A 24,982-nucleotide genomic window follows, 5' to 3' on the forward strand; every position below is an offset into this window, starting at 1 on the left:
TTGAGTTTGATTTTGTTACCACAAACTTTGTGTGAAGTTCACAACAGAGGTAAAGAGATTTAAACACCCCAGTTTAAGGAGGCAGGCAGGGGTTGAACCAGCTGCACAGGGCTGGTGAAGCAGAGAGTGTCGGGGGGAGATGTGCAACAGAAGCAGAGGGAACATTTTACAAGATGATAAATGGCAGATTTAGATGATTAAGGATTTGTTGACAAGATTAAAAGACACGTCCGTCAGAGTTCAACAACATTACAGTTTGATTAAATAAAAAAGTTTTTAGACTACACAAGGTTCATTTTCTCCTCTGATAGTAATCATATTAAACATGTCAAGAAAGAAAGAGTATAAAGAAAATAGTAAATGTGTGTCTAATTAAACTCTTCCTGTGAGCCTTACATCATCCTTTAATATGTTTGGTGTTACAAACTTGAAGAAGCACAGAAAAGATCATCAGACATTAATCTAATCAGTTTTCAGCCTTCATTCATATTGAAAAGTTGAAATCTTCCCTGCTAGACCCAAGTGCAGCGTTTAACACCGTCGGACAGAACATTTTATTACAGCTATTATTAAATGGAGAGTCCTCTTCACACACTGAGGTTAATTATGAAGCTCCACAGGCTTCTGTGCAAAGACCAGTTCTGTTTACATTATACGTGCTTTAGAAGACATAGCATACCACAGGTCAGCTCAGCAACATTTCGACTTTGGCTTGTTTTTTCTGGTTAACGTTAATTACGTAATTTAGAATTAAAGTTTAGTGTTTTTAGCATTTAGGATGGCCGTGGCGAGTAACTCAAGTGCTGTAAACATTTCATGAAACCTCATCAAAAGTTATCTGAGTTGGAAGGGTGGCTGTTAATAAGCCATTCTTAAGGAAGGAGAACAGAGAAAAATAAGGCTGAGGTGTGCCAAATTACACAAGAAATTGACTGGAAAAAGAAATCAGCTGTAATATGTCTTATGGAGTAATGAATCCAAATTTGAAATATGCATGGAAGAGGTCCGAAGAGAGATACAACAGTGAATGTCTATAGCCGTCTTTAACACAGCGTGGATACTCTACCGTGCTTTGAGGCTGGATTTCAGCCAGTGTTGTTGGAGCTCTTATCCAAATTAATCAAATTATGAATGTAGAAAAGTTCCACCAGATTTTGATCGACCATGTAATACCACGTAGTGTCTGATTGGCTTCAACTTCATTTTTCAGTACGACAATGATCGCAAACATACTGCCAATGTAGTCAAAGTATGCCTGGATGAAACAACGCATCAGTCATGGATTGATCTCTCCAGGGTTCGAACCTCAAGATAATCGAAGCGGTGTGACAGAAAAAAAATCTTGACAGAAAACAAAACAAAAGGCAGCCAGCATCCAAAGAAGAGTCTCGGATGTCTTTCAAGAAGCCTGCAGAACTAAGAAATTACAAGAAAGCTTACCTATTAGAGTTTAAGCTGTGTTGAAGAATGAAAGGCAGCTTTAACTGAACAAAAGGGGAGAAAAAAATCCCACATTGACAGCTATCTCTGAGTGACGTGTCCCTGGCAGGCTGACTGTAATTTTCTGAACCATGGGTACAGTGGAGAATTATTAACAGGTAGGGATCTGGTTCCAAGGAAACTAATTATTGTAGACACAAAAGTCTTAAGATAGTAAGTTACATAAACAGCTGAAGTCCCACTACTATATTCAGAGTTTATCTATGCAAGCGTGTGTGTGTGTGTGTGTGTGTGTGTGTGTGTGTGTGCAGTCGGGAGAGTTGGAGGTATCCAATTTCCTTTTTTTTTTTTTTTTTTTTTTTTTTTTTTTGATTGCCTTCTTGCGAACGCCGTCTGTTTTCCACATTCTGCAACGGTAAAATACGACTTTGAGGCGGATATTTGTTTTACCAAATGGACAAAACCCGTCTCCTGTTGACAAAACTCTCCTCATGGTTTAAACTTGACTCTGAGAAAAAAAACTCTTTCCCACAGAGGGGGGGTGCTTTAATAAACTTATTCGAATATGAGCTTTTTTCCACTAAGACTTATTTTATTGGGAGATGTACGAAATTATTTACCGGGTTACAAGCAATGATAATATCGGCTGTTGACTCCTCAGCATCATCATTTTCTGTCTATTGAGAAAACCCATTGTAAAAGTAATGAAGAAAAAAACTCTTCCGCTGTCTCATTCCTCCTTGACCCGCGGTGTGTGCGTGTGTGCGTGAAACAAGATCGCCTGTCACGGCAATTATGGTTTGTTTTTTCAGTCTCTTGTAAAAAGGACTCTCAAAAGGAAAAGTAGTATTCACTAAGGGATATTTATTCAATTTTTTACACATACGGGGTAGGCAGCCTGTAGGTTACAAGTGGATAGAAAGTTCTTCTTTTCATCATAAGCTATGGTGTATCTTAAAGGTTTTTTACTGCGTCTGTATTATAGGAAAATAAAATTACTATTGAAAGAAACGGTTCTCTACAGGAAGTCATCTCACTCCTCCTTGACCCGCGGTGTGTGTGTGTGTGTGTGTGTGTGTGTGTGTGTGTGTGTGTGTGTGTGTGTGTGTGTGTGTGTGTGTGTGTGTGTGTGTGTGAAACAAGATCGCCTGTCGCGGCAATTATGGTTTGTTTTTCAGTCTCTCAAAAGGAAAAGTAGTATTCACTAAGGGATATTTATTCATTTTTTACACATATAGGGTAGGCAGCCTGTAGGTTACAAGCGGATAGAAAGTTCTTCTTTTCATCACAAGCTATGGTGTATCTTAAAGGTTTTTTACAGCGTCTGTATTATAGGAAAATAAAATACTATTGAAATCTCTACAGGAAGTCACTCTTTATTTCCATTACAAACGCCGGTGCAGCTTAAGAAACTAAAATTACATCCGCTCTGTCTCTCTATACACCACAGAATCAGCTGCTGCCCCCCATGCTCGAGGGTTCGGAGGGAGAGCAGATTTCTTCGCCGTCCAAGTAAACAGGAGCGCTGCTGGGCTGCAGAATGAAAGGATCCATCTTGTGTGTGTCTGTGCCTTAGAAATTGTGACGCCTCCTCTCTGCTTTTTATTCTCCTCCCCTGCTGCAGTCCCTCCCTCTAAAAACTTTTTTTTCCCAACAACAGATGGCGCGCTTCCGGTGTTCACCCCTCCCTTCTCCGGATGTCGGGGGTTTCCCGCCCCCCCTTCTCCGGATGCAATTCATCACGCTCATTACACACTTCCGGGGGGGAGCGGGGGAGGTCAAAAGGTCATGATTAGGGCCATCAATCACTTCGGATTAAATTTTGTCATAAGGTGTATGGGAGTATCTCTCTAACCTGTTATACATGTAGTATTTTAAAACTAAAGTAAAAGCCACAGCATTCCTTTAATAACGTTGAAAACTGCAAAAAGGTTCATTTGGTTTGTCTTGGGAATTTGACCGTGTGTGGGTGCGTCCTGCCATCTCCCCGCCTTGGGTGCCACACTTTTTGTTCAGCTGACTCTACTCAGCAATTAAGATAAGGAGAAAAAAGTCTTGTTGGTTTTGTAGCCAGTGGGATGTGTGTGTGTGTGAGATGACTGCTTATTCCTGATCAGTAGAGAGGAGTGTGTTTTTTGGTCATTAACTTATTTTTCAGTTTAGTGACAAACTCCTGGGTTTTGTTGTTTTCTTTCTTTAAAGGGTGATAGTGGCTTGTCTTTCACTTTTAGTTTAATTAGTAATTCAATTATTAGAGAAAATCTTTAATTTAACGGGGGGCACCCTAGTTATATTTTTTGTGCTTATTATATCTTTAATTGGTGATTCACTGTTATCTCACTACACTTTACATGTTCTATGACATTACTTAAAGATGCCACTAGGTGGCGCTTAGTGCAGAGGAGGAGCATAAACCCCCTTGGAGGCAAATCTGCAGAATAAATCCTGAAGTTGAAACTTTAAACAAGCTCATGATCTTTATTTTACTTGAGTCATTTTGAGAGTTACTAGTGCTCAAAAGGACTCATAGGTAACAGCTGAAACAGTAAGGCTGTTGTCAACAGTAGTGAAAGCAGCCGAGAGCATTGTGGGGACCTCTCTTGCCTCCCTCCCCAGGCCCTCTCCATTACAGGTGACTCCACTCATCCCTTCAACAGCGTCTTCAGTTTGCTGCCATCAGGAAGGATACTGAAGAGCCTCCGGGCCAGAACACGCAGACTGAGAGTCAGCTTCGTCCATTGGGCTGTCAGGATGCTAACCATCTCTGAATCGAGAAGGGGGGCCCAAGGGTACATCTTTCGCCATCTTACAATGCTGTGATTGTAGCCATTCCCCACTTTCTGTGAATGGTACTCATGGTCATTGATCAGTAGGCTTTGATTAGTTGTCATTGATCAATGGTCATAAGAATTTGCATACTAACAATCATGGAACTAACCCCCCAGCACATTGTTTATTCAGGGGCGCTAGTTTCCTTCACTATGCAAATGTACTGTTTATAAGGTTGGGGAAACCTGCAGGCAGCTGAGACAGAAGAAGTCACTTGGATGAGTGATGAAACGTTTCTCCCATTGAAAATGTCCAGATGAACAGAATCAACCTTTTGGGATTTACTTACCTGGATGATTAAGCACGCATCAAGACGTTATTTTATTAATATTCTTAAAATGATAGCGGCACACACGAAAATTTTTGAAGCACAAACCAGCACAAATGTAGCACAAACGTTTAACATCAATTTTGTTTGATTTGGGTAATGTGGGGGGGCTGGTTGACCATTGATGACCTCTAGAAATTCTTATTAATATCTTTAAAATAATAGCAGCACAAACGAAAATTTTTGCAGCACAAACCAGCACAAACGTTTGATACCACTTTTGTTGGATTTGAAGAACGTGGGGGGGCCAACTTCACTCACATTGGTGCAATCGGCACCACTAATGGCCTTAATTCAGGTTGAGGATTTTTTAGATCTTCCACTTCACGTTTTTGTTCCATAACCCCCAGGATTATTTAAGACAGCGGTCCCAGGTAGCTCCAAGCCCTCCTGGGTTTTAAATGCACCTTAGAACACACATGCATCAACATTACAATGAGCGGGTGGAGGGAGGTTCGGAGTCTTCTCTCACCCCCATTCTCTGCGACCTGCTGGAGCAGGGGGGCTAGGACTAGGAGGAGGAGTTGGCCGTCCGACTGCGGTCTGGAGTGTGGAGCCTTCCTGCTGCTGCGGAGTCGGGGCGGTCTGCCTCCCCCCACCGCAGGGAAAAGGGAAACACCACCTGGGTCTGGGTGCAGTTCCCCCCTCCAGGGGCGGGGGCACCTAGACCCGGTTTGTAGAGTACGCTTGGGGAGTGTGATCGTGTGTACAACGTCTCTTTATGTCTGTCTCCACGTTGGTTGAGTGTGGAGTAAGTGCATATGAGAGCATGAGGGTGGGAATGGATGTTTGTATCTGTGTGTGCCTGTATGTCTGTGTCTATATGTCAGGTTGGGTGTCAGGCGCCACCTCTCTGGGGACATCTCAGGCCCTCCAAGGTTTGGAGGCCTATCTCCCCCTACCACCACTTCCCCTGCCAGTGGCGGACCCCCTCAGACATCGGTGCGTTGGTGGTTCTTTGTGTCCGGGGATGGGCGTCCAGGTACACACCGGCTCACTCCTTGGCGGCCGCTTATCGGGGCCTGGAGCCTGGGGCTCGCTCGGGCCACTTCGGAGGTGGGGTGCCCCCGGCCTCTCGGCCTGGGGCTCGGTCACTCAGGCGCAGCTGGCTGCCGGCGGAGCTCACGGGCGCGTCACTGCAACTCCCCCTGGCTTCTGCTCCGCGGCTGCTGAGTGAGCCCTCATCTGGGACTCTCCTCAGCTCTTTCCGGGACAGTGGCGCAGCTGCCCCTCTGTTGGTCTTCCTTGGTCTCTTGTGTTCTGGGGGCCTCTGGATGTCTGGAGTTTTGATCTCCTCCACACCTGCTTCACGCCCTGGAGGACGGGGCTGTGGCCCCCCCACACCCTCTAGCAGATTATTACATGAAGGAACCTTTTAAAAAACAAAAAACAAGCGCGTCCATGCTCACAGGTGTACACACGGGTGATCACACCCACAAACTACACCCTTTTTGGCTCCTACCTCAAAGCACACTGTGTTCTGTTGATCTTATGTGCTGCACAATAATGTTTAACATTTAGTATTTACTGTCATATTCCCATATATCATTGTGATGTTGTTTATTCTATTACTCTTGTTCTCTTCTGCTTGCTTTCTTTTTTCTTTCTCAGCAGGTGATCCAGGTGATTGATATATGCATTTTTTTTTTCTCTGCCCGTTCTGTTGGTTTTTGTCTTTTGCCCTTCTCCCCCGTCCCTCTTCTCAGCTGTTTCTCTTTCCCTCTTTCTTTCTCCCCTTCTTTCCCCCAGTCAAGTCTGTCCCGTATTCAGTAAGTGAAAATAAAATAAACAATAAAAGGTGAATCAAATGGACCATTACGGCAAGGCTGGGATGGTCAGTTTGGTAAAGTAAATCCGTTGGGCATCTTTCTTTGCCTTTAGACAACAATTCTGATGGCAAAAGAGCCAAACGGGACAGGCCAAAAAAAAAAAAAAAAAAAAAGCTGTCTGTGCACAATTTTATTGGCCAATAGGGATCAGTATTCCGGCGCAGGATCATCGATCAGAGAGAAAGACCAGCACGAGTACGTGTTTGAGCCTGCATGATGAAATCGCAAGCAATATATTGATAGATTTTGAGGTAAAGTTAAACCATCAATAAAAAGAAAAGATCATGCATTTACCGAGGGCAACAAGGAGGAGAAAAGTCTTGCACGTGTTTGGATCATATCAACAACGGCGCATGGACAGTCACACTACAGTCACCCTTTAAGCATATTCATTTGACAGCCAACTTGCATCACGGACTCAAAAAGGCCAAAAACAAAGAGGGCAGTTGGTCTTTAGCCAGCTCATCTGCCAGTCCGGCCCTCAGACTTCAGACCACATCACTGTCAATCTGCCTGATAAGAGCAGACAAGGAGGAGGGGGAACAGCCAGGACAGTAGCCACATCACACTCACCTCCCCCTGGGCAAAGAACTCAGATGGCCCGGGCCACTTTGCCCAGGACCCCGATTCTCTCAACAGTGGGGGCCGTGTGTCCTGCCACTCACCCAGAGCTGATGTGACATGGCCATTACGCTGCTAGGAAAGGCCAGTCTTTTTTTAAATACTCGTATTCTGAGTGCATGTGTCTCTTCAATCTACATTTTCTCTTTGTTTCCTGTCAGCTGAGCTTTCTTTATATCTTTTACACCCTCAACCTGTTCCATAAAAGATCCTATTGTCATGTCTGTTCTTCCCTTTTTTGTGTCTTTTATTTTGAGATGCTTGTCATATCCTCTTTGGCCAATCTCATCTGTAATCTGCTTTTTTCTTTATCACCGCTGTGATTTTGATGCCTCTGACACGGTCTAGAAGGCTGAGCACTAAAGGGGCAATGTTTTTAGATAACAGAGTGGTGTCCAGGTTGGGACTTGAGCAGTAACTTTTATTCACACTTAAAAATATCAGATTATTTGAACAGGTCTCACCTGTTTCCACTCTTTATCACTGAGCTTGGCCAACTGGCTCCAGCTTTAAGTGGAAGTAGCATGGATCAATTTATCTAACGATATGTTATAGCGAGTGAAACGTGTGCTGAATACATAGCAGCAGGTTGGGCCTCAAGAGTCGGAATTCAGTGAAATGCCATTTAAAAAATATAATATAACAATAATAATGGAGCCCATGTATTATGTGATTTAAGATAAAAAATATATATATCTACATATTAAAGGTTATATGACACTGAAGTAGTTAAAATATTTTCACAGCTTTTTTGTGACATTTCAGAAGTTTGATTAAGATGTGCTTGACATTAAAAAAAAAAAAAAAAAAAAAAAAAGACAGCGGTCCCAATCCCCGGGCCTCGGACCGATACCGGTCCGTGAGTCGTTTGGTACCGGGCCACGAGAGTTGAGGCTCAGGTGTGAAATGTATAGTTTTCAGGGGTTTTATCGGTTTTCCGCATTATTTTGTTATCGTTTTTATCGTTAACTCGGTTTTCCTGGGTCTTTTCACGCGTGTTATGAATAAATCTTCTTTTTTTCGGTACCGGTACTAGTTTTATTTTGTTGTATTCATCCGCTACACCTTAAAGGCCGGTCCGTGAAAATATTGTCGGGCATAAACCGGTCCGTGGCGCAAAAAAGGTTGGAGACCGCTGATTGAAGAAATGACCGTCTTAACTGCATCCCACCTCAGCAGCGATGGTGCGCTGTGAGCAGCCCTACTTATGCAGTTCAACAAGCCGACCATGTTCAAAAAGGAGAGTTTTTTTGCTTTTGCCATCAGAACATCCTGACAGTCTGACTACCTGACAGAAAATGACAATGAATCCACAGTTTTGCACACATTTGGCCTTTTAAAGGCGTGTGGTCCTAAACATTTGATCAGCTGTAAAACAGCCTGTCCCAGTTTAAGTTTGTTAAATGCAAGTTAAATGTTTTGTCTCACTCCCAGTTCTGCTTGTTGCATGTTGTTGGAACCTTGTTAAGATCCAACAATGCAAAAGATGATTTGACTGTATTTAATAATCGATTAGTTTCTTCTGAATGGATTAAGAATGCTTTTTTTTCCGCATTGCAATGCATCACAATTGTAAATCATTATACGATTAATTGTGTCAGCTCTATTAGATGTAAGATTGTATATTTGCTTTTGAAATGGGCAGTTTGGTTTATTGTGCTTTGTATTTGCTTTCATACTGCAAGGAAAGAACGCTAATCTACACCGAGCATCTGAAGAACAACATGCAAGTCCTCCAGCACATTGAATCCAAAACCTGTTCCAGTTCCTCAGACACCATCAGAGACTGTTTTGAAAGCCCTCTACTATCAGGTCTGGATAAAAGGAAACTTTGCCAACCACTGCAAGTATCAAGTGTTTTAAATTTTGTTTGACTGTTTATTATGTACTTATTTGTTTTTGGTTGTATTAAGTTTGATATTAATTAGATCAGTGCCTTTTTAGTCATTAATTTGATTATTAAATATTAACTGTTTAGGGCAGCACGGTGGTTAGGACTGTTGCTGCACAGCAGGAAGGTCCCGAGTTCAATTCCACAATCAGGCTGGGGTCTTTCTGTGTGGAGTTTGCATGTTCTCCCCGTGTTTGTGTGGGTCCTCTCTGGGTACTCTGGCTTCCTCTCACCATCCAAAGACATGCAGTTTGTGGGGATAGGTTAATTGATTAATCCAAATTGCCCATAACTGTAAATGTGAGTGCGAATGGTTGTCTGTCCCTGTGTGTTAGCCCTGCGACAGACTGGCGACCTGTCCAGGGTGTACCCTGCCTTTCGCCCTATGACAGCTGGGATAGGCTCCAGCGCCCCCCGCGACCCTGAAAAGGATAAGCGGGGGGCGGGTTTTGAGAAGCTTAAGAGAACAACATACTGCCTGTAACATCATTCGCCATGAGTGGTTTGGTGATGGGCATATCCATGGAGGGAGGCATGGACCTTTGTAGCAACCTTCACAACAGCAACCCTGACTGCCATTAGGTATTGGGATGAACTCCTTGGACACATTATCAGACCCTACACTGATGCAGTGGGTCTGGGGTTCCTGCTAGAGCACAACAATGCTAGGCCTCATGTGGCAATAATATGCAGGTCGTAGAAATGAATTAGCCCCTTTTCCATTATTACCCACTCATTCTGACTTGCCACGGTTTTCAGGGATTTTCATTACATCATAGCACCTGGCACCAGCTACTAACATAGTACCTGCTTGGCCGGGGTTGCAAGTGATCTGACCATGTACCAAAATGTGAAGTCATCAGACTGCATGCCACCGATTGGCTGGTTAGTGGTGTCAGTTCATGAGCCATGAGAGCGAAAATCAGAACCAGCATTTTTGAAACCCGGGAACGAAGGAAATGGCCACTAAAAATGACATATGTGCAAAATACACAAATAGTCAGTGCAGGCTAGCAATAGTTGTAAAATGAATGTAAATCTTCCATTTTCAGTAGGCCAGAACATGGCACCTTATTCCTGTTTTCTTTTGTTGTTGCTCCCAACCTAGACACATATAGGCAGAATGAACATCCTTGTTTGTAGTCATGAATTTTGGCTCTGCAGAAATTTGCTTAGAGTGAAAAGAAACCACAACAAAAACCTACAAGGCTACAAACTCATCAACTGATCTGGACCAGCATATGTGAGCTATAGGCATCAACATTTTTACTGCAAAACTTATACTACTACTACAACTAAGAGAAAGGAGGGAACAGCAGGACAAACTGTGAACTTCTAATAGGTAAAAGTTATAAAAACAAAGACACTGAATGTCATATCTCATAGAAAATTGTTTCAATAAAAACTACATTACCAGCATCAATCTCACTTTGTATCATTTCAGACTGACTAATATTTAATGACTTATAATTGATTGCTGAATAGTTTTTGAGATGACTGGGGTTGCTTGTCTCCACAGGTCCTTGTGTTACATCACACTGACTCCACCATGTGGTAGAGGAGAGGAAATTCCTGGAAGGATCAAACACTGGAGATACAATCAACACCTGTTGTGACACCTGAGGATCACAACATTGCATGTTGTATACAGCGCTTTGAGTACCCCGGGAGAGTAGAAAAGCGCTATATAAGAACCAGTCCATTTACCATTTACAATTCCACATCCAATGTGGAATGAAGGGGTGACAGGAGGAGTAAGAGTGTGATCAGGTAAGCAACGCTCCACGTTTATATCAGTCGCTTAATGGCCACTGGAGCATAAAGAGCTGATTAGTCAGAAAACACTGCTGAGGTCAAGACTGTGTATGGAAATGAAACTTAAACACAACTTTGAAGTAGTTTTCATGCAGTGGCCAGAAAGTAACTCTTCTGGGGCCAGCAGGTGAGAATGACTCATACTTTACCCAGTTTGATCCTTTTTCAGGATTATAGACATTTAAAGTTTGTCGTGAAGTGTATCCTGCGTGTGTGTAAGTGTATGTGGTCAAAGTTCATGAAACACAGGGTCTAATGAAAAAAACCAACCTCCCTGTTGAAGTTCTGCTTGAGGTGGGAGCTGAAGATCTATAAGTTTAGGTCCGTCAGGTCTGAAAAATAATCAGATCATTTGAGTTTTTTTGTGTTTTGCTCTTAAGCACTGACTGATATGAAGAGAGGCATTCAAACTGAATCAGTCATGAAGCTCTCATTTGACAGCTGAGTGACAGATTTATATTATCATATTAAAGAAATATCTGGATTACATCCCACTAACTTGACACTATATAATCTCACAATGATTGTGTGTATAATCAAACCTCGTGTATTCAAGGAACTTCAGTAGGTGAGCAAACAGATTTAGCTGCTTTACATTAATATGTTTTTCTAAGGTTGTAAGTAAACAATGATCTGGGTCAAACATCAGACAATGTATTGTTGCATCTGTTTTTCCATATTGTTGATGTGTTTTTTTATTAAGAAGCATATTTAATTAAAAATAAACACATTACATTGAGTAAGTAAAGCTAAAAACATTTGAACAATTTCGTTATTTTAATTTCAAATGCAACTATTAGGTATTGTACTGAAGTCATTTATGTTATTTATGGGCCTACAGTTAATATTTTCTTAAACATGTTAAGACATGACTCACAAACCTTGTGGGGCTTCTGACTGAAAAACTCCCAATACTGTAAAATTCCAGGTATACTTTATAATTACTCATAAATGGAGTAATTTTAGTTCTTTAAGCAGCTTTACACTTCCTCCAGCTAAAAGAAATCAGTTTGTCAAGGGGAGTGCGTGTCATGGAGAGCATCACCCAAAAGCAGGACTCGGAAAACAGGACTTAAAACTCAAAAACCGCTTTATTGTTGAAAACTTGTAAAAATAAGAAAATATGAGCCAAGTGCAAATTATCTAAATGAAAACTATCATACAGCAAACCCCCAAGGTGGAACACACAGCTTAAAGGTGAACACAGCAAAGAAGAAAGGACAATGTATACAGACCAGGTAACCATGACACTCACATTCACACCTATGGCCAAAATACTCTCACCAGTTAACCTAACCCAACTAAGTGCATGTCTTCATGCAGCATCAAAGGAAGCTGATGCTACAGAGAGAATCCACACAGACAAAGAGAGAACATGCACACAAAGAAACCCTCCAGTTATATGTTGGATGTGAACACTTCTTGCTGTGCTGACCACTGCACTACTGTGCTGCCTGACATGGCTCTTGAATATCTTCAGTAGTGTAGGTTTTATCCTTATGGGTGGACTCAGTGTTACTTTGGCTTTTCAGTCCCTGATTCTGGCTCCGTTCTTTGATACAGCTTTATTACTTTTCTGTTGTGAAGATCTTTCCATGTATTCTTCTCCAAAATGTAGTCATGGTTGGAATAGAAATGTACTTTTGTTTTAATGTACTTCTGAGCATAGTAGTTGGAGTATTTCATGTAGTCATCAGTCATGAATCCATATGCATCCACCTGAGGATACAGAAAGAGAGAGAGAAAAAATCCTTACTTTTCAAGACATAGTTTGCAGAATACCTTAATACAGTTCCCATCAGGAAAAACAACAGCAACAACAACAATAATAATAGGTCATAATAATAATAATTAATTAAATATTCCATTCGCTTATCCTTTTCAGGGTCGCGGGAGCCTATCCCAGCTGTCATAGGGTGAGAGGCGGGGTACACCCTGGACAGGTCGCCAGTCTGTCGCAGGGCTAACACACAAGGACAGACAACCATTCACACTCACATTCACATTCACACCTAGTGGCAATTTGGATTATCCAATTAACCTATCCCTACGATGTGACAATAAAAGTGATTTGATTTGAAGCTGCATGTCTTTGGACAGTGGGAGGAAGCCGGAGTACCCGGAGGGAACACACACAAACACGGGGAGAACATGCAAACTCCACACAGAAAGACCCCAGCCTGATGGTGGAATTGAACTCAGGACCTTCTTGCTGTGCGGCAACAGTGCTAACCACCGTGCCACCGTGCTAATTAAATAATTAATGAAATAATAATTAATGAAAGTGCCTGACAGCACAATTCCAGAAGATTGATGGTTGCTTCTTCTCTATAAAAAGAACATAGCAGCACATTTTAATTTACAAATTGCATGTGAATGACCCAGAAAGACTTCAGAAACTCTGTTCAATTTGGGCAGACAAGACAGAGTGGAGATTTTTGTCCATAATGTACAATGGCACATTTAGGAAAACAAACAAACACAGCACATTATTTTTCATATTATAAACACCTCATACCAACAAGCAGGACATCAGCTTTTAGGACAGATGAGTTAAGCTGTATCTTTCAGCCACAGTGCCTGGGCACAATCATTTAGTTGAGTACAAAAAAATAATATAAAAAAAAAACTCCTGCACGTTTTTAGTTTATAACCGATATTCTCAGTGCAACGAATGTATAGGAGAATGACTGAAAAATCAAGGTGTTGCAATGGCCCAGTCAACGCAAAGAAATGCTTCAAACTTTAATGAACTGAAGCAACATTGCAAAGATGAGTGGGAAAAAAATTCCTGAACAACAATGTGAGAAACTTTGGTTATTGCTGGTAAAGACGATTCTAAAAGGTACCGAATCATGTTGAATAAATGATTACTTGGTCTGATATGTCATGTGGTGGCATTGTTCATCTGGGTTTATGTTTACGTAATTTCAAGATTGCTTTTTTTTCAAGATTCGTTCGTTTTGTGGTTTGACTGTGACATATAGATGTCATCTACTTTGCAGAAAACATGTGTGAAATAGCTTATTTTCATTAAAGAGCTGCTTTGAGGCTTTTAGTCTGTGTATTGTGTATATAGGTGTGGAAACCAATACCTCTTACACAGAAATGTAAAGGTAATATTAACTCACTGTGTCACAAATATGCAAAGCCAGGAAGAGAGTGAATGCTCCATTGGTTGGTCTGACTATTGCCCAGAATCTTTTATTCAGATTAGGTGACTTTAGGAACCTGTGATTAAAAAACAAACAAACAAACAAAAAATATAAAAATACTGGAAGGGTTAAGAGACGATCTGAAAATGAAAGAAGGAAAACTTGCACAATAAATACACATGATGGTGACGAGGGAAGTGGAAATACACGGGGAACACAGTTGGGAGGAGTTAATCGAGACAGGAGGAAGCAAAACAAAACACACTAAACACAAGACGCAGGCAAGAACACACGGCCTGACATGAGGCCGGGAGGAAGGAACCCAAAGGGGAACAAGAAAGACTGGGGAGACAAACAGAGGAGACACAAAGAGGGTAATACAGAATAATTAAGAAAGATGAGACATGGAGGGGGAGAGAGAGGCGAGATGGGCTGGGGAAAATGTATAGGAAAGCACATGACAGAGAGGGAAGAGATGGAATAAAAAACAAGGAGGGAAACATGTAAACAGAAAAAGGAGACGAGGCACATCGACAAGAAAACATGGAATCAGAAATAAAACTAAACATGGAAGCAAAACCGGGACTAAACTCAATACTAAATAATAGAAACCTACAAAATTAGCACAAAGAAGCCCCATTAACTCAAAATGCTCGGTCAAAAGACCCAGAACAATAAAAACACACATAAAAAAGAATTATGCCTAGTTAATTTCCTGCTATTAAAGTTGATATCATTGAAAATAGGTACATATGAAAACCAAATAAGATTTTGAAATCCACAATGTATTTCAATTGATTGACTGGAAGTCCCAACCATCACTTTAATGATTCTCAACAGAGCTGAGCAGAAGCTCAGAAGAGTCACTCTCCCAGAATGGAGTTAACTCTAAGAGCAAACTTGTTCAGGAAAGAAAAACAATTATTAGATGATGAAACAATGTGAACTGTTGCCTGTTTCTATGTTAGCCCTGGGATGCACCAGTAATTTGTCCAGGTATGGAACCAGCTTTTCTGCAACCTTATTATATTATATTATATTATATTATATTATATTATTACCAACATCTGCTCATATGTAATCACAGTATGCTCATAGGAGTCTGACCTGTTCTTCACGTATCGGAGGAAGTCCTGGTGTAGAACGTAGAATCGGCTCTCATTGTACTGCCCTGAATAGTAGGTCCCTGGCCTGGTGAGGTGAAAACACAAGGGAGAGGAGGGATAATTTATATTATTAATTTTAGTTGTTTTTTTAAATAAAAGGCAATACAATTGTCCATTAAAACCTAAAAGAAAAAGTAGATATCAACTCAAGTTGCTTTAGCATTTTCCAGAGTGCATTTGTAGAGTACATCTGCTAATAATGAGGCACCTGTGAACACCTCACGTGTGGGTGCACTCAGCAGTGACATGTAGGAGCCACGAGGAAGGCCATGGATTTTTACCAGTTAGACAAAATCCCAGCTGGTAAATTGTCTCTAGTTCTTCTCCACTCACACCTCTGAGCTGTGAGGCTGCTCTTAAAAGATTGTCTAATGACACTATAAACTAATTGGAAAAATTGAGATTTGTCAAAGCAGGAGAAAAAAAAAATTACTACATAACTACTTAATTTAATAATCACCATTTCTTGTGGTGTGGGCCACTATAGCCCTCATGTCCTTTGAAAAGACCCTCAAGCCATCGGAAATCTCTCATTGCCTCAGGAATCAGCACATATTTTATTCCCTGCCAAGAGAAAAATTATGGAGCAAAATAATCTTTAGTCTGTGGAGAGTATAAACAATATCACACTGTTGTCTTGTAAGTTTTACTACCTCATCATGAGGGGCAGACTTGTATCCATACTTCCCAAAAAAATAAGGTGATGCGGCGATGGAGTGCTCTGTGTGAACGTACACTGATGTTCTATTTCCTACATCTTCCTCATAACCTTTGATAACGGCACCGTTCATCCTGCCAAACAGACACAATTCAGAAAGTTGATCTTTGGTTCAGTTTACGTTGATTTAATTGTAATGTTCAAAATCAGTCAGTAGTTCAAGCAACAGCATTCAAATTGAAGGTAGTGTGATATACCTTTCATCTTATTATGCTTTTCGTTAGTGTCTGTTATATAGCAGCCTTTGTGCAAGGATTTCCTAAATGCATTCCCATAAGGTACAAGAGATTTCTTTTTTTGGAAATTAAAAGAAATAGATAACTCAAAAGTCTAAGTATGTTAAAAATATTGGTTGTTATCTCAATATTTAAATTTAATAGCTAGACATTTCAACTTTTGAGTAGGGATGCAAATGTTTGTGCAGGTTGGAACCTGGAGAGGTAGGTGTGTGTGTGTGTGTGTGTGTGTGTGTGTGTGTGTGTGTGTGTGTGTGTGTGTGTGTGTGTATGTATGTATGTATGTATGTATGTATGTGTATATATATATATATATATATATATATATATATATATATATATAGTGGATGCAGCTGGATAGCGTAGTGGATGCAGCTGGATAGCGTAGTGGTTAGACTACACGCCTTTGGAACAGAGGATCGCAAGTTCGATTCCTGCCTGGGGCGTCTGTATCCAGTAAGGGTCCTAAGGCTAGACCCCCTATGCTAAGCAAGCCTACCGCAGACATGAGCGAGACAGATAAATATGAAGGCATGCCGGCTCGGACGTCGCCCGGATCAACAAGGTCCGCGTCAGGTGTTGAGGAACCAGGGCACCCTGACGAAAAGTGGGCTACTGGAACAAGAAGGCATCGGTGGGCAAGAGACGAAAACAGGGCGTTGTTGGAATGCTACTACGCAAGTAACCCCGGCGGAAGGGGCTACATGAATAGGATGAGGGACCTATGGATTCTTCGATACCCAACATCCACAATGACGGCGAAACAACTAGTAGCTCAGTGTTCCAACATTCGAAAGAGGATCATGGCCAAGCTTGAAACCTGGATCCCCCGTAGCCGGTTACCAAGATTACGTGAAGTACCCTCAGAAGGTCTGCTAGATGATGTTAATGCAGCACTACGGACAATACCTACAACCACGATTACCGACACTAACAAGCTGATCTACAATACGGCAGCAGTGATCAGTGAGATGCTTGGCTACAAGTTGAACAGCGACAAGGGGTACCCTCCATGGAGAAGGAGGCTAGAGGGCAAGATCAAAGTAGCACGGAGGGAGGTTAGCCAACTAACGGAGTTGCAGAAAGGTGTGACAAATAAGGTGCCTAAGAAATACAGCAAGCTGTCCATACCTGAGGCCTTGGAAACTGCCAAGCAAAGACTCACAGCCTTGGCCAGCCGCTTGGCCAGCCGCTTGAGGAGGTACACCAGAGAGATAGAAGGCAGGAGAATAAACCAGCTGTTCTCCACAGAACCAGCAAAGGTGTGGCAAGGGAACAATAAGAGAACAGCACCACCAAGGCTGGAGACGGAGCAATACTGGAAGAGCATATGGGAGAAGGATGCAACCCATAACGGCAATGCTCAGTGGCTAGAGGATCTGAGGGCAGACCACAGCGACCTCCCTGAACAGGGTCCAGTAACCATTACAGTGGCAGATATCCAAGAAAGGGTCTCCAGTATGAAGAGTTGGACAGCACCAGGGCCCGACATGGTTCACGCCTACTGGCTGAAGAAGCTGACTGCACTCCACGAGCGTCTAGCAGCACAAATGAACCAGCTGCTAGTTAACGAGAGACACCCGGAATGGCTAACTGAAGGCCGGACGGTCCTGATCCCCAAGGACCCCAAGAAGGGACCGGTCCCCTCCAACTACCGACCAATAACCTGCCTCAGTACTACATGGAAGCTCCTGTCAGGCATCATATCGGCTAAGATGAACAGGCACATGGGTCAATACATGAGCGGGACACAGAAAGGAATTGGCAAGAATACCAGAGGCGCAAAACACCAGCTACTGGTAGACAGAACAATCAGCCGAGACTGCAAGACCAGACTGACCAACCTGTGCACTGCCTGGATTGATTACAAGAAGGCCTATGACTCAATGCCCCACAGCTGGATACTGGAATGCCTAGAATTGTACAAGATCAATGGGACCCTAAGAGCCTTCATCAGGAACTCAATGGGGATGTGGCGTACAACACTAGAGGCCAACTCCAAGCCCATAGCACAAGTCACCATCAAGTGCGGGATCTACCAAGGAGATGCTCTGTCCCCACTGCTGTTCTGCATAGGCCTGAACCCCCTCAGTGAGATCATTAACAAGACTGGCTACGGATACCGACTACGGAACGGAGCAGTTGTCAGCCACCTCCTGTACATGGATGACATCAAGCTGTATGCCAAGAGTGAACGAGACATCGATTCACTGATCCACACTACCAGGCTATACAGCAATGACATTGGAATGTCGTTCGGACTGGAGAAGTGTAGTCGGATGGTAACAAAGAGAGGGAAGGTAGTCAGAACTGAGGGGATTGAACTACCAGAAGGCAACATTGCAGACATAGAGGACAGTTACAAGTACTTGGGGATCCCACAGGCGAATGGGAACCATGAAGAGGCCGCTAGAAAGGCTGCAACCACCAAGTACCTGCAGAGGGTCAGGCAAGTCCTGAGGAGTCAGCTGAATGGTAAGAACAAGATCCGGGCCATCAACACGTACGCCCTGCCCGTGATCAGGTACCCTGCTGGGGTAATAGGCTGGCCAAAGGAGGAGATAGAAGCCACTGACATAAAGACAAGAAAGCTCCTTACCATGCATGGAGGGTTTCACCCCAAGTCCAGCACCCTGAGGCTGTACGCTAAGCGGAAGGAAGGGAGCCGGGGACTGGTGAGTGTCAGCACCACAGTCCAGGATGAGACAACGAACATCCAAGAATACATTGGGAAGATGGCCCCAACTGACCGAGTGCTCAGTGAATACCTCAGGCAGCAGAAACCCAAGAAAGAGGAGGGAGACGAGGAACCATCATGGAAGGACAGGCCCCTGCACGGTATGTACCACCGGCAGATAGAGGAGGTGGCTGATATCCAGAAATCCTACCAGTGGCTGGACAAAGCTGGACTGAAAGACAGCACAGAGGCACTAATCATGGCAGCACAAGAACAAGCTCTGAGCACAAGATCCATAGAGGCTGGGGTCTATCACACCAGGCAAGACCCCAGGTGCAGGCTGTGTAAAGATGCCCCAGAGACAATCCAGCACATAACAGCAGGGTGCAAGATGCTAGCAGGCAAGGCATACATGGAACGCCATAACCAAGTGGCCGGCATAGTGTACAGGAACATCTGTGCCGAGTATAACCTGGAAGTCCCGAGGTCAAAATGGGAGATGCCCCCAAGGGTGGTGGAGAATGACCGAGCTAAGATCCTGTGGGACTTCCAGATACAGACGGACAAAATGGTGGTGGCTAACCAACCGGACATAGTGGTGGTAGACAAACAGAAGAAGACGGCCGTAGTGATCGATGTAGCGGTTCCGAATGACAGCAATATCAGGAAGAAGGAACACGAGAAGCTGGAGAAATACCAAGGGCTCAGAGAAGAGCTCGAGAGGATGTGGAGGGTGAAGGTAACGGTGGTCCCCGTGGTAATCGGAGCACTAGGTGCGGTGACTCCCAAGCTAGGCGAGTGGCTCCAGCAGATCCCGGGAACAACATCGGAGATCTCTGTCCAGAAGAGCGCAGTCCTGGGAACAGCTAAGATACTGCGCAGGACCCTCAAGCTCCCAGGCCTCTGGTAGAGGACCCGAGCTTGAAGGATAAACCGCCCACAGGGGCGTGCTGGGTGTTTTTTTTTTTATATGTGTGTGTGTGTACAGTAAAAAAGTACAGTTTTTAAATTTAAAACTTGTGCGTGTTTTTTATTTTGACAGCGAATGCGCACCTGCGGACCACTTATGTGCACCCCTGGTTATTTAGCTCATCATATCGCAGCCACAGAAATTATTTTGTCCATGAAACCATAAAGCTGCACTTTCTTTTTGCCTTATAGTCTGATTTGTCATAACTTTTCCGTTTTGTGGTAAGCTTTTCTTTGGCTGTCACTTCTTCACCCTGACCTGTCTTATTTGGCTCAGCAGAACTAAAATATATATCCTGCTGCTTTTACACACGCACTCACATTCTCTGCGCGATCAACCTCTCACATGTTTAAGCTTGCTGCCGGAGATTTCACTTGTCATGTTTGCGTAGTAAGCTAACGATTAATAAGACAATGTCAGAGGAATTGGTGCACAAATTATCATCACTCACCAATCAGTACTGTCGCTCTCTATACACAGTTCACACGATTGCAAAGTGAAAGCAAAAAAACAAGCGCAAATCCAAACGCGCTTTCAATATGTCACATATTGACAGTGGCTCACCGATGCCAATGACATAATTACCCAGCTACATTTCCGAAAGAATGCAAAAGCATTGACATATATTTTTCCTTCCTACAATAGCCGGTGTTCCAGATCTACTGGCGTTTAGATCAACTGGCGTTGGTCGAACAGATGTGTGGCATTCTTGCGTTTCAGGAGCTGCTACCGACAAACCAGCAAAAAAAACGCCAAATGTGTCACCTGTGACACTTGTGAGGTTGTCTCAAACACACTCCGTCAGTCTTGATGCTGTTGAACAACAAAATGTATAAAAATGTGGCGAGTTTACCTGGTGATATCCTCATGCGCAACGCGATCGCGAAAACAGCAAACAAGTAATACCACGCCGATGTTGTTCACAGGATAGCAAGAGTAAACGATCGGGAGACCCTAGTCGTCGTTATCGTTCCCCTTGCACGGTTTATTTCTCCAAATTCAGCGTTTTTGCTTCACAACTAAAGCGAGCAGTTTACTTTGTGTGCACTAACATGGACTCGAATCAACCAGCGCCCCCCCTGGCCAAGTGCCACAGCCTACAGCCAGATCAACCTGTGACACACATCTGCACCACGTTTGAATTTGTTTCATGCACATTTGTACCTTTCAATTGTGTCTGTTTGTGCGTCATGCAAATAAACCTTTGAAAAGAATGAAATGATATCATATATTCCTTATTGGCCTACATTTGTTCAAAATCCCAAATTATATACACAAAGTCATAGAAATCACCACTCCAATTGGTCATCATGATTTTGATATTCTCTTTTTCCATAACAATGAAATACGCCTTGGACAAATATGACACATCAATATTTCATTAGTGTTGTCACATCACATCCTGTAAGCATCGTTTGTCTGTGTCCTTTCTCTGGAAATGAATATTTCCAGCCAATATAGGCAATCCATCAACATGGCTGGAGAGTTGGTAGTTATATACAGTCTGTATAAGTGTGGTTAATCCAATGAAGATTTGTAAGGAGACGGCAGTTACTTTGAATTCACAGCAGTTACACAGTGATTAGTAATAAACAGAGCCAGTGAGAGTGAGTGGATTTAAGAAAGTCAGTGACTCAGGTGTGTCGCTTGGTTTGTCATCTGTTTGTGAGACTGGAGGAGACGTAGAAATCTTTTGTTTTAAATCTTAGTTAGGAAGGTTCCTGTTTGAAAACAAGCACATTTTGTGAGAAATGCAAGAAGTACATCTGCAGAAAGCACACAGTTACATTCTGTCCATCATGTGGACAAAATAGAAAATGTTGAGCATTGAAAAACTGAGAACGTTGGGCAATTTCAACAGAAATGTGTTTGTAAGAACGAAAAACCAAATTGTTTCTAAATTAGTTATGGAAAGTCTAACTGTTGTATGTCTGTGTTCTACATGTTTATCTAATGGAAAATAAAGTTGCTATTGTTTTATTGCAGTTTTTGAACAATTCTGAGTGGATTTACACAGTACGGGTCAAAATGACCCGCAACAAAATCAATGTCACTTTTTTGTTTTTCAACATAATACAAGGGTTAATTTCCAAAACTTCCATATGATCTTCAATTTGTAGCAGATCCACTATCACACAGCAGCTGGAGCAGTTTCAAATGGAGGTCAGTCCACTACTACCATAGCCTACTACTAGATTAACTTGTGACACATCTACACCTGCTGCTACGATCACAGTGAGTAGAGGCTGAGTGGCTGCACTTACCCCTGGTACATCCAAATCTACCCACAAACATGTTGACAGATGCAATGCCAGCAATGTGGATTGTCAACACTGAAAACAATCAGTAAGCAAAGACAACAGGGATCATTTGTTTCTGTTTATTTAGCATGCACAACATTTGTAGTCGCCTTCTGCACAGGGGAAGTCCACACACACTGTGTGGTACCACTTTCCACAGAAGGTGCATTCAGTCTGCAAGACTGAATGAGATTGTCAGAGTCATTGTCTGACTGTTTATTACTAATCACTGTGTAAATGCTGTACATTCACAGTAACTGCCATCTCCTTACAAATGTTCATTAGATTAACCACACTTATACAGACTGTATATAACAACCAACTCTGAAATGTTCGTTTGCAGAGGGAAGACACAGACAGACTACGCTAACGACATGTGATGTTACAACAATAGTGAAATATTAGTGTCATTTCATTCATTTCAAAGGTTTATTTGCATGACGCACAAACAGACACAATTGAAAGGTACAAATGTGCATGACACGAATTCAAACGTGGTGCAGATGTGTGTCACAGGTTGATCTGGCTGTAGGCTGTGGCACTTGGCCAGAGGTGGCGCTGGTTGACTCGAGTCCATGTTAGTGCATACAAAGTAAACTGCTCGCTTTAGTTGTGAAGCAAAAACGCTGAATTCGGAGAAACAAACCGTGCAAGGGGAACGATGACGACGACAAGAGTCTCCCGATCGTTTACTCTTGCTGTCCTGTGAACAACATCGGCGTGGTATTACTTGTTTGCTGTTTTCGCGATCGCGTTGCGCATGAGGATATCACCAGGTAAACTCGCCACATTTTTAAACATTTTGTTGTTCAACAGCATCAAGACTGACGGAGTGTGTTTGAGACAACCTCACAAGTGTCACAGGTGACACATTTGGCGGTTTTTTTGCTGGTTTGTCGGTAGCAGCTCCTGAAACGCAAGACTGCCACACATCTGTTCGACCAACGCCAGTTGATCTAAACGCCAGTAGATCTGGAACACCGGACAGGCAGGGCAGAGATAGATTTTGGTAGCCCGACTGGAAATATCGCTAGCCCCAGGACGTCGGGCTAGCGATTTTGCGAGCCCTGTATCTGATTGAGGAATCACTCATCTTTGGAAAAGAGAGTTTATTACAGAGAAATGGCTCTTTCCAAAATAAAAGCTATACTATCCGCTTCTTCTGGGCTATATTCTCAGCAGCATATTAAACATATCAGGTCCCCATAAGGAGAATCATGTGCTAACGGCTGTCTAAATGAATTGGGTAAAGTTTGTAGCATGCATGCTTGTTGTTTTTGTCTTTGCACTAGGATGATGTCGGTGTAAATGTGCAGTCATATTCGTTGTGTTCCCACTAGTGCTTTCAGGTTAACCTTGTTAAAATGACCTTAACGCCACAACATGGCAAATCTCCGTTAACGAGCTACCCCTGATAGCCCCGTGCATGGGGCTAGATGGCCAACACATTAACGAGCTAACTGCGCTAACACACTAGCTCCCACCCATGTAATTGAGCATTGCGTGGCACATCCAACATACTGTTTTACTTTAGTCCATGACTCGCTTACCTTCAGGGTCATACGTCACATGAAAACCAAAATAATTCCAAACGCCAGATCTGAATGAGGGTGGAGGAGGTTCAATTTGCCATGTTGCAAGGAGAGCTTAACTTCTGTCTGGCTAGCTCGCCCTGCGCTCTTCCTTCTGACGATGCTGTCTGTGTGGAGCGCTCAGTGGATCTGCGCTCGACAGTGCAGCCTAGGCGGAGTAGTCGAACGCAGATTCACTGAGCTCTCCACACAGACAGCATCGTCAGAAGGAAAGTTGATAAAATAAATTACAAATGTTGTATTGTTCGATACATATGCGTACCAAACCGAAAGCACTGTATCGAACGGTTCAATATCGATACGAATATCGTTGCACCCCTAATATATATGTATATATATATAATTGTATATATATTTTTCATTTTGAGTTATTACAATCAGAATGGACAGGACCGGGGGACAGGAAAGAGAAAGAAGAGAGTTAACAGAAGGTGAAGGGAAGAAAAATAGAGGAGAAGAGGGATAGAGAGAAAAGACACAGTAAAACTGCCTGATCATATTACAAAATAAATATATATTCTTAGTGCTTATTTTCTGTTTATATTGTTTTATAGAGGCCAGAGTAGGAGAATGCCATTGTGACTAGAATCTGAGCCAAAAGTACTGACAGGAAACTGCACGCTTTGTGCAGAGAACAAGAAGCGTGCAGACAGAAAGTGAAACTAAGCAGAGTTGTTTTGATCGAAACTGTGTGTGACGTATAGCAGAACTATATATACGCCTTTGGCTTGCAATGCTTTTAGACCTGTGTGTGCGTCCTTGTGTCTACAGCTCTCCGTTTCCGGAAATGTACAATAAAGATTATTTTTTGAGCTTGATCACACTGAGTCCGGGGTCTTTCTCTGTCGTTAAAAGAATTCTAAAGAACCGAATTCGATAATCTCCTGCTGATACAAAAAAAACAAGCAAAAAGAAGACAACACTGTAAGCAAACCACAATGACCAACATAAGCATCAGTAACAGTAAATAATACATTTTCAATGTTACTGAGCAGCATACAGTACTAATAATGCATATGTTTAGAAGCAGCAGTCAACCAAGATATACATGTACACCCAGGTGTAAATGGCAGCTGGATAGTGTAGTGGTAAGACTACACACCTTTGTGTAGTTTGATTCCCACCTGGTATCTTGCTGAAACCAAGCCCTGGAATGGCGCAGCTACATCAAAAAATTAAAAATTAATTCACCCCAATGGTGATTTTATTCAAGTTCTAACCCTTTTTATTGGTCTTCAACAGACTTCCATCTAAAGAAAGGAAACTTGTGACAGAAACTCATTTTTTGATGTGTCATTATAATATCATTAGTTAAAATCTCTTCTTCAATGCGTTTAGTCATTTTGAAATCAGTTCCTTAAATAAAATGAATATTTTGGAAGGGACCTACACATCAGCATGAATATGAGAGTAGA

At 42.5% G+C, this 24,982-nt stretch overlaps 1 protein-coding gene across 1 annotated transcript in view; it reads right to left on the bottom strand.

Moving 5' to 3' along the window:
* Positions 1-12,268: 12,268 nt before the first annotated feature.
* The window catches only part of LOC146626958 (alpha-N-acetylgalactosaminide alpha-2,6-sialyltransferase 1-like), a 21,336-nt gene continuing 8,622 nt past the window's right edge, over positions 12,269-24,982 (bottom strand). The window contains exons 5-9 of the mRNA XM_085360937.1: positions 15,728-15,866; positions 15,535-15,638; positions 15,016-15,099; positions 13,885-13,984; positions 12,269-12,472 (exon numbers count right to left, since the gene is read on the bottom strand). Of these exons, the coding sequence (XP_085217063.1) occupies positions 12,269-12,472; positions 13,885-13,984; positions 15,016-15,099; positions 15,535-15,638; positions 15,728-15,866 (631 nt within the window). The remainder of the gene's footprint in view (positions 12,473-13,884; positions 13,985-15,015; positions 15,100-15,534; positions 15,639-15,727; positions 15,867-24,982) is intronic.

The sequence above is a fragment of the Diplotaxodon limnothrissa genome, linkage group LG8, assembly GCF_057381915.1.
Source record: "Diplotaxodon limnothrissa isolate DT_005_m linkage group LG8, D_limnothrissa_male_GT1.1, whole genome shotgun sequence".
Lineage (NCBI taxonomy): Eukaryota > Metazoa > Chordata > Actinopteri > Cichliformes > Cichlidae > Diplotaxodon > Diplotaxodon limnothrissa.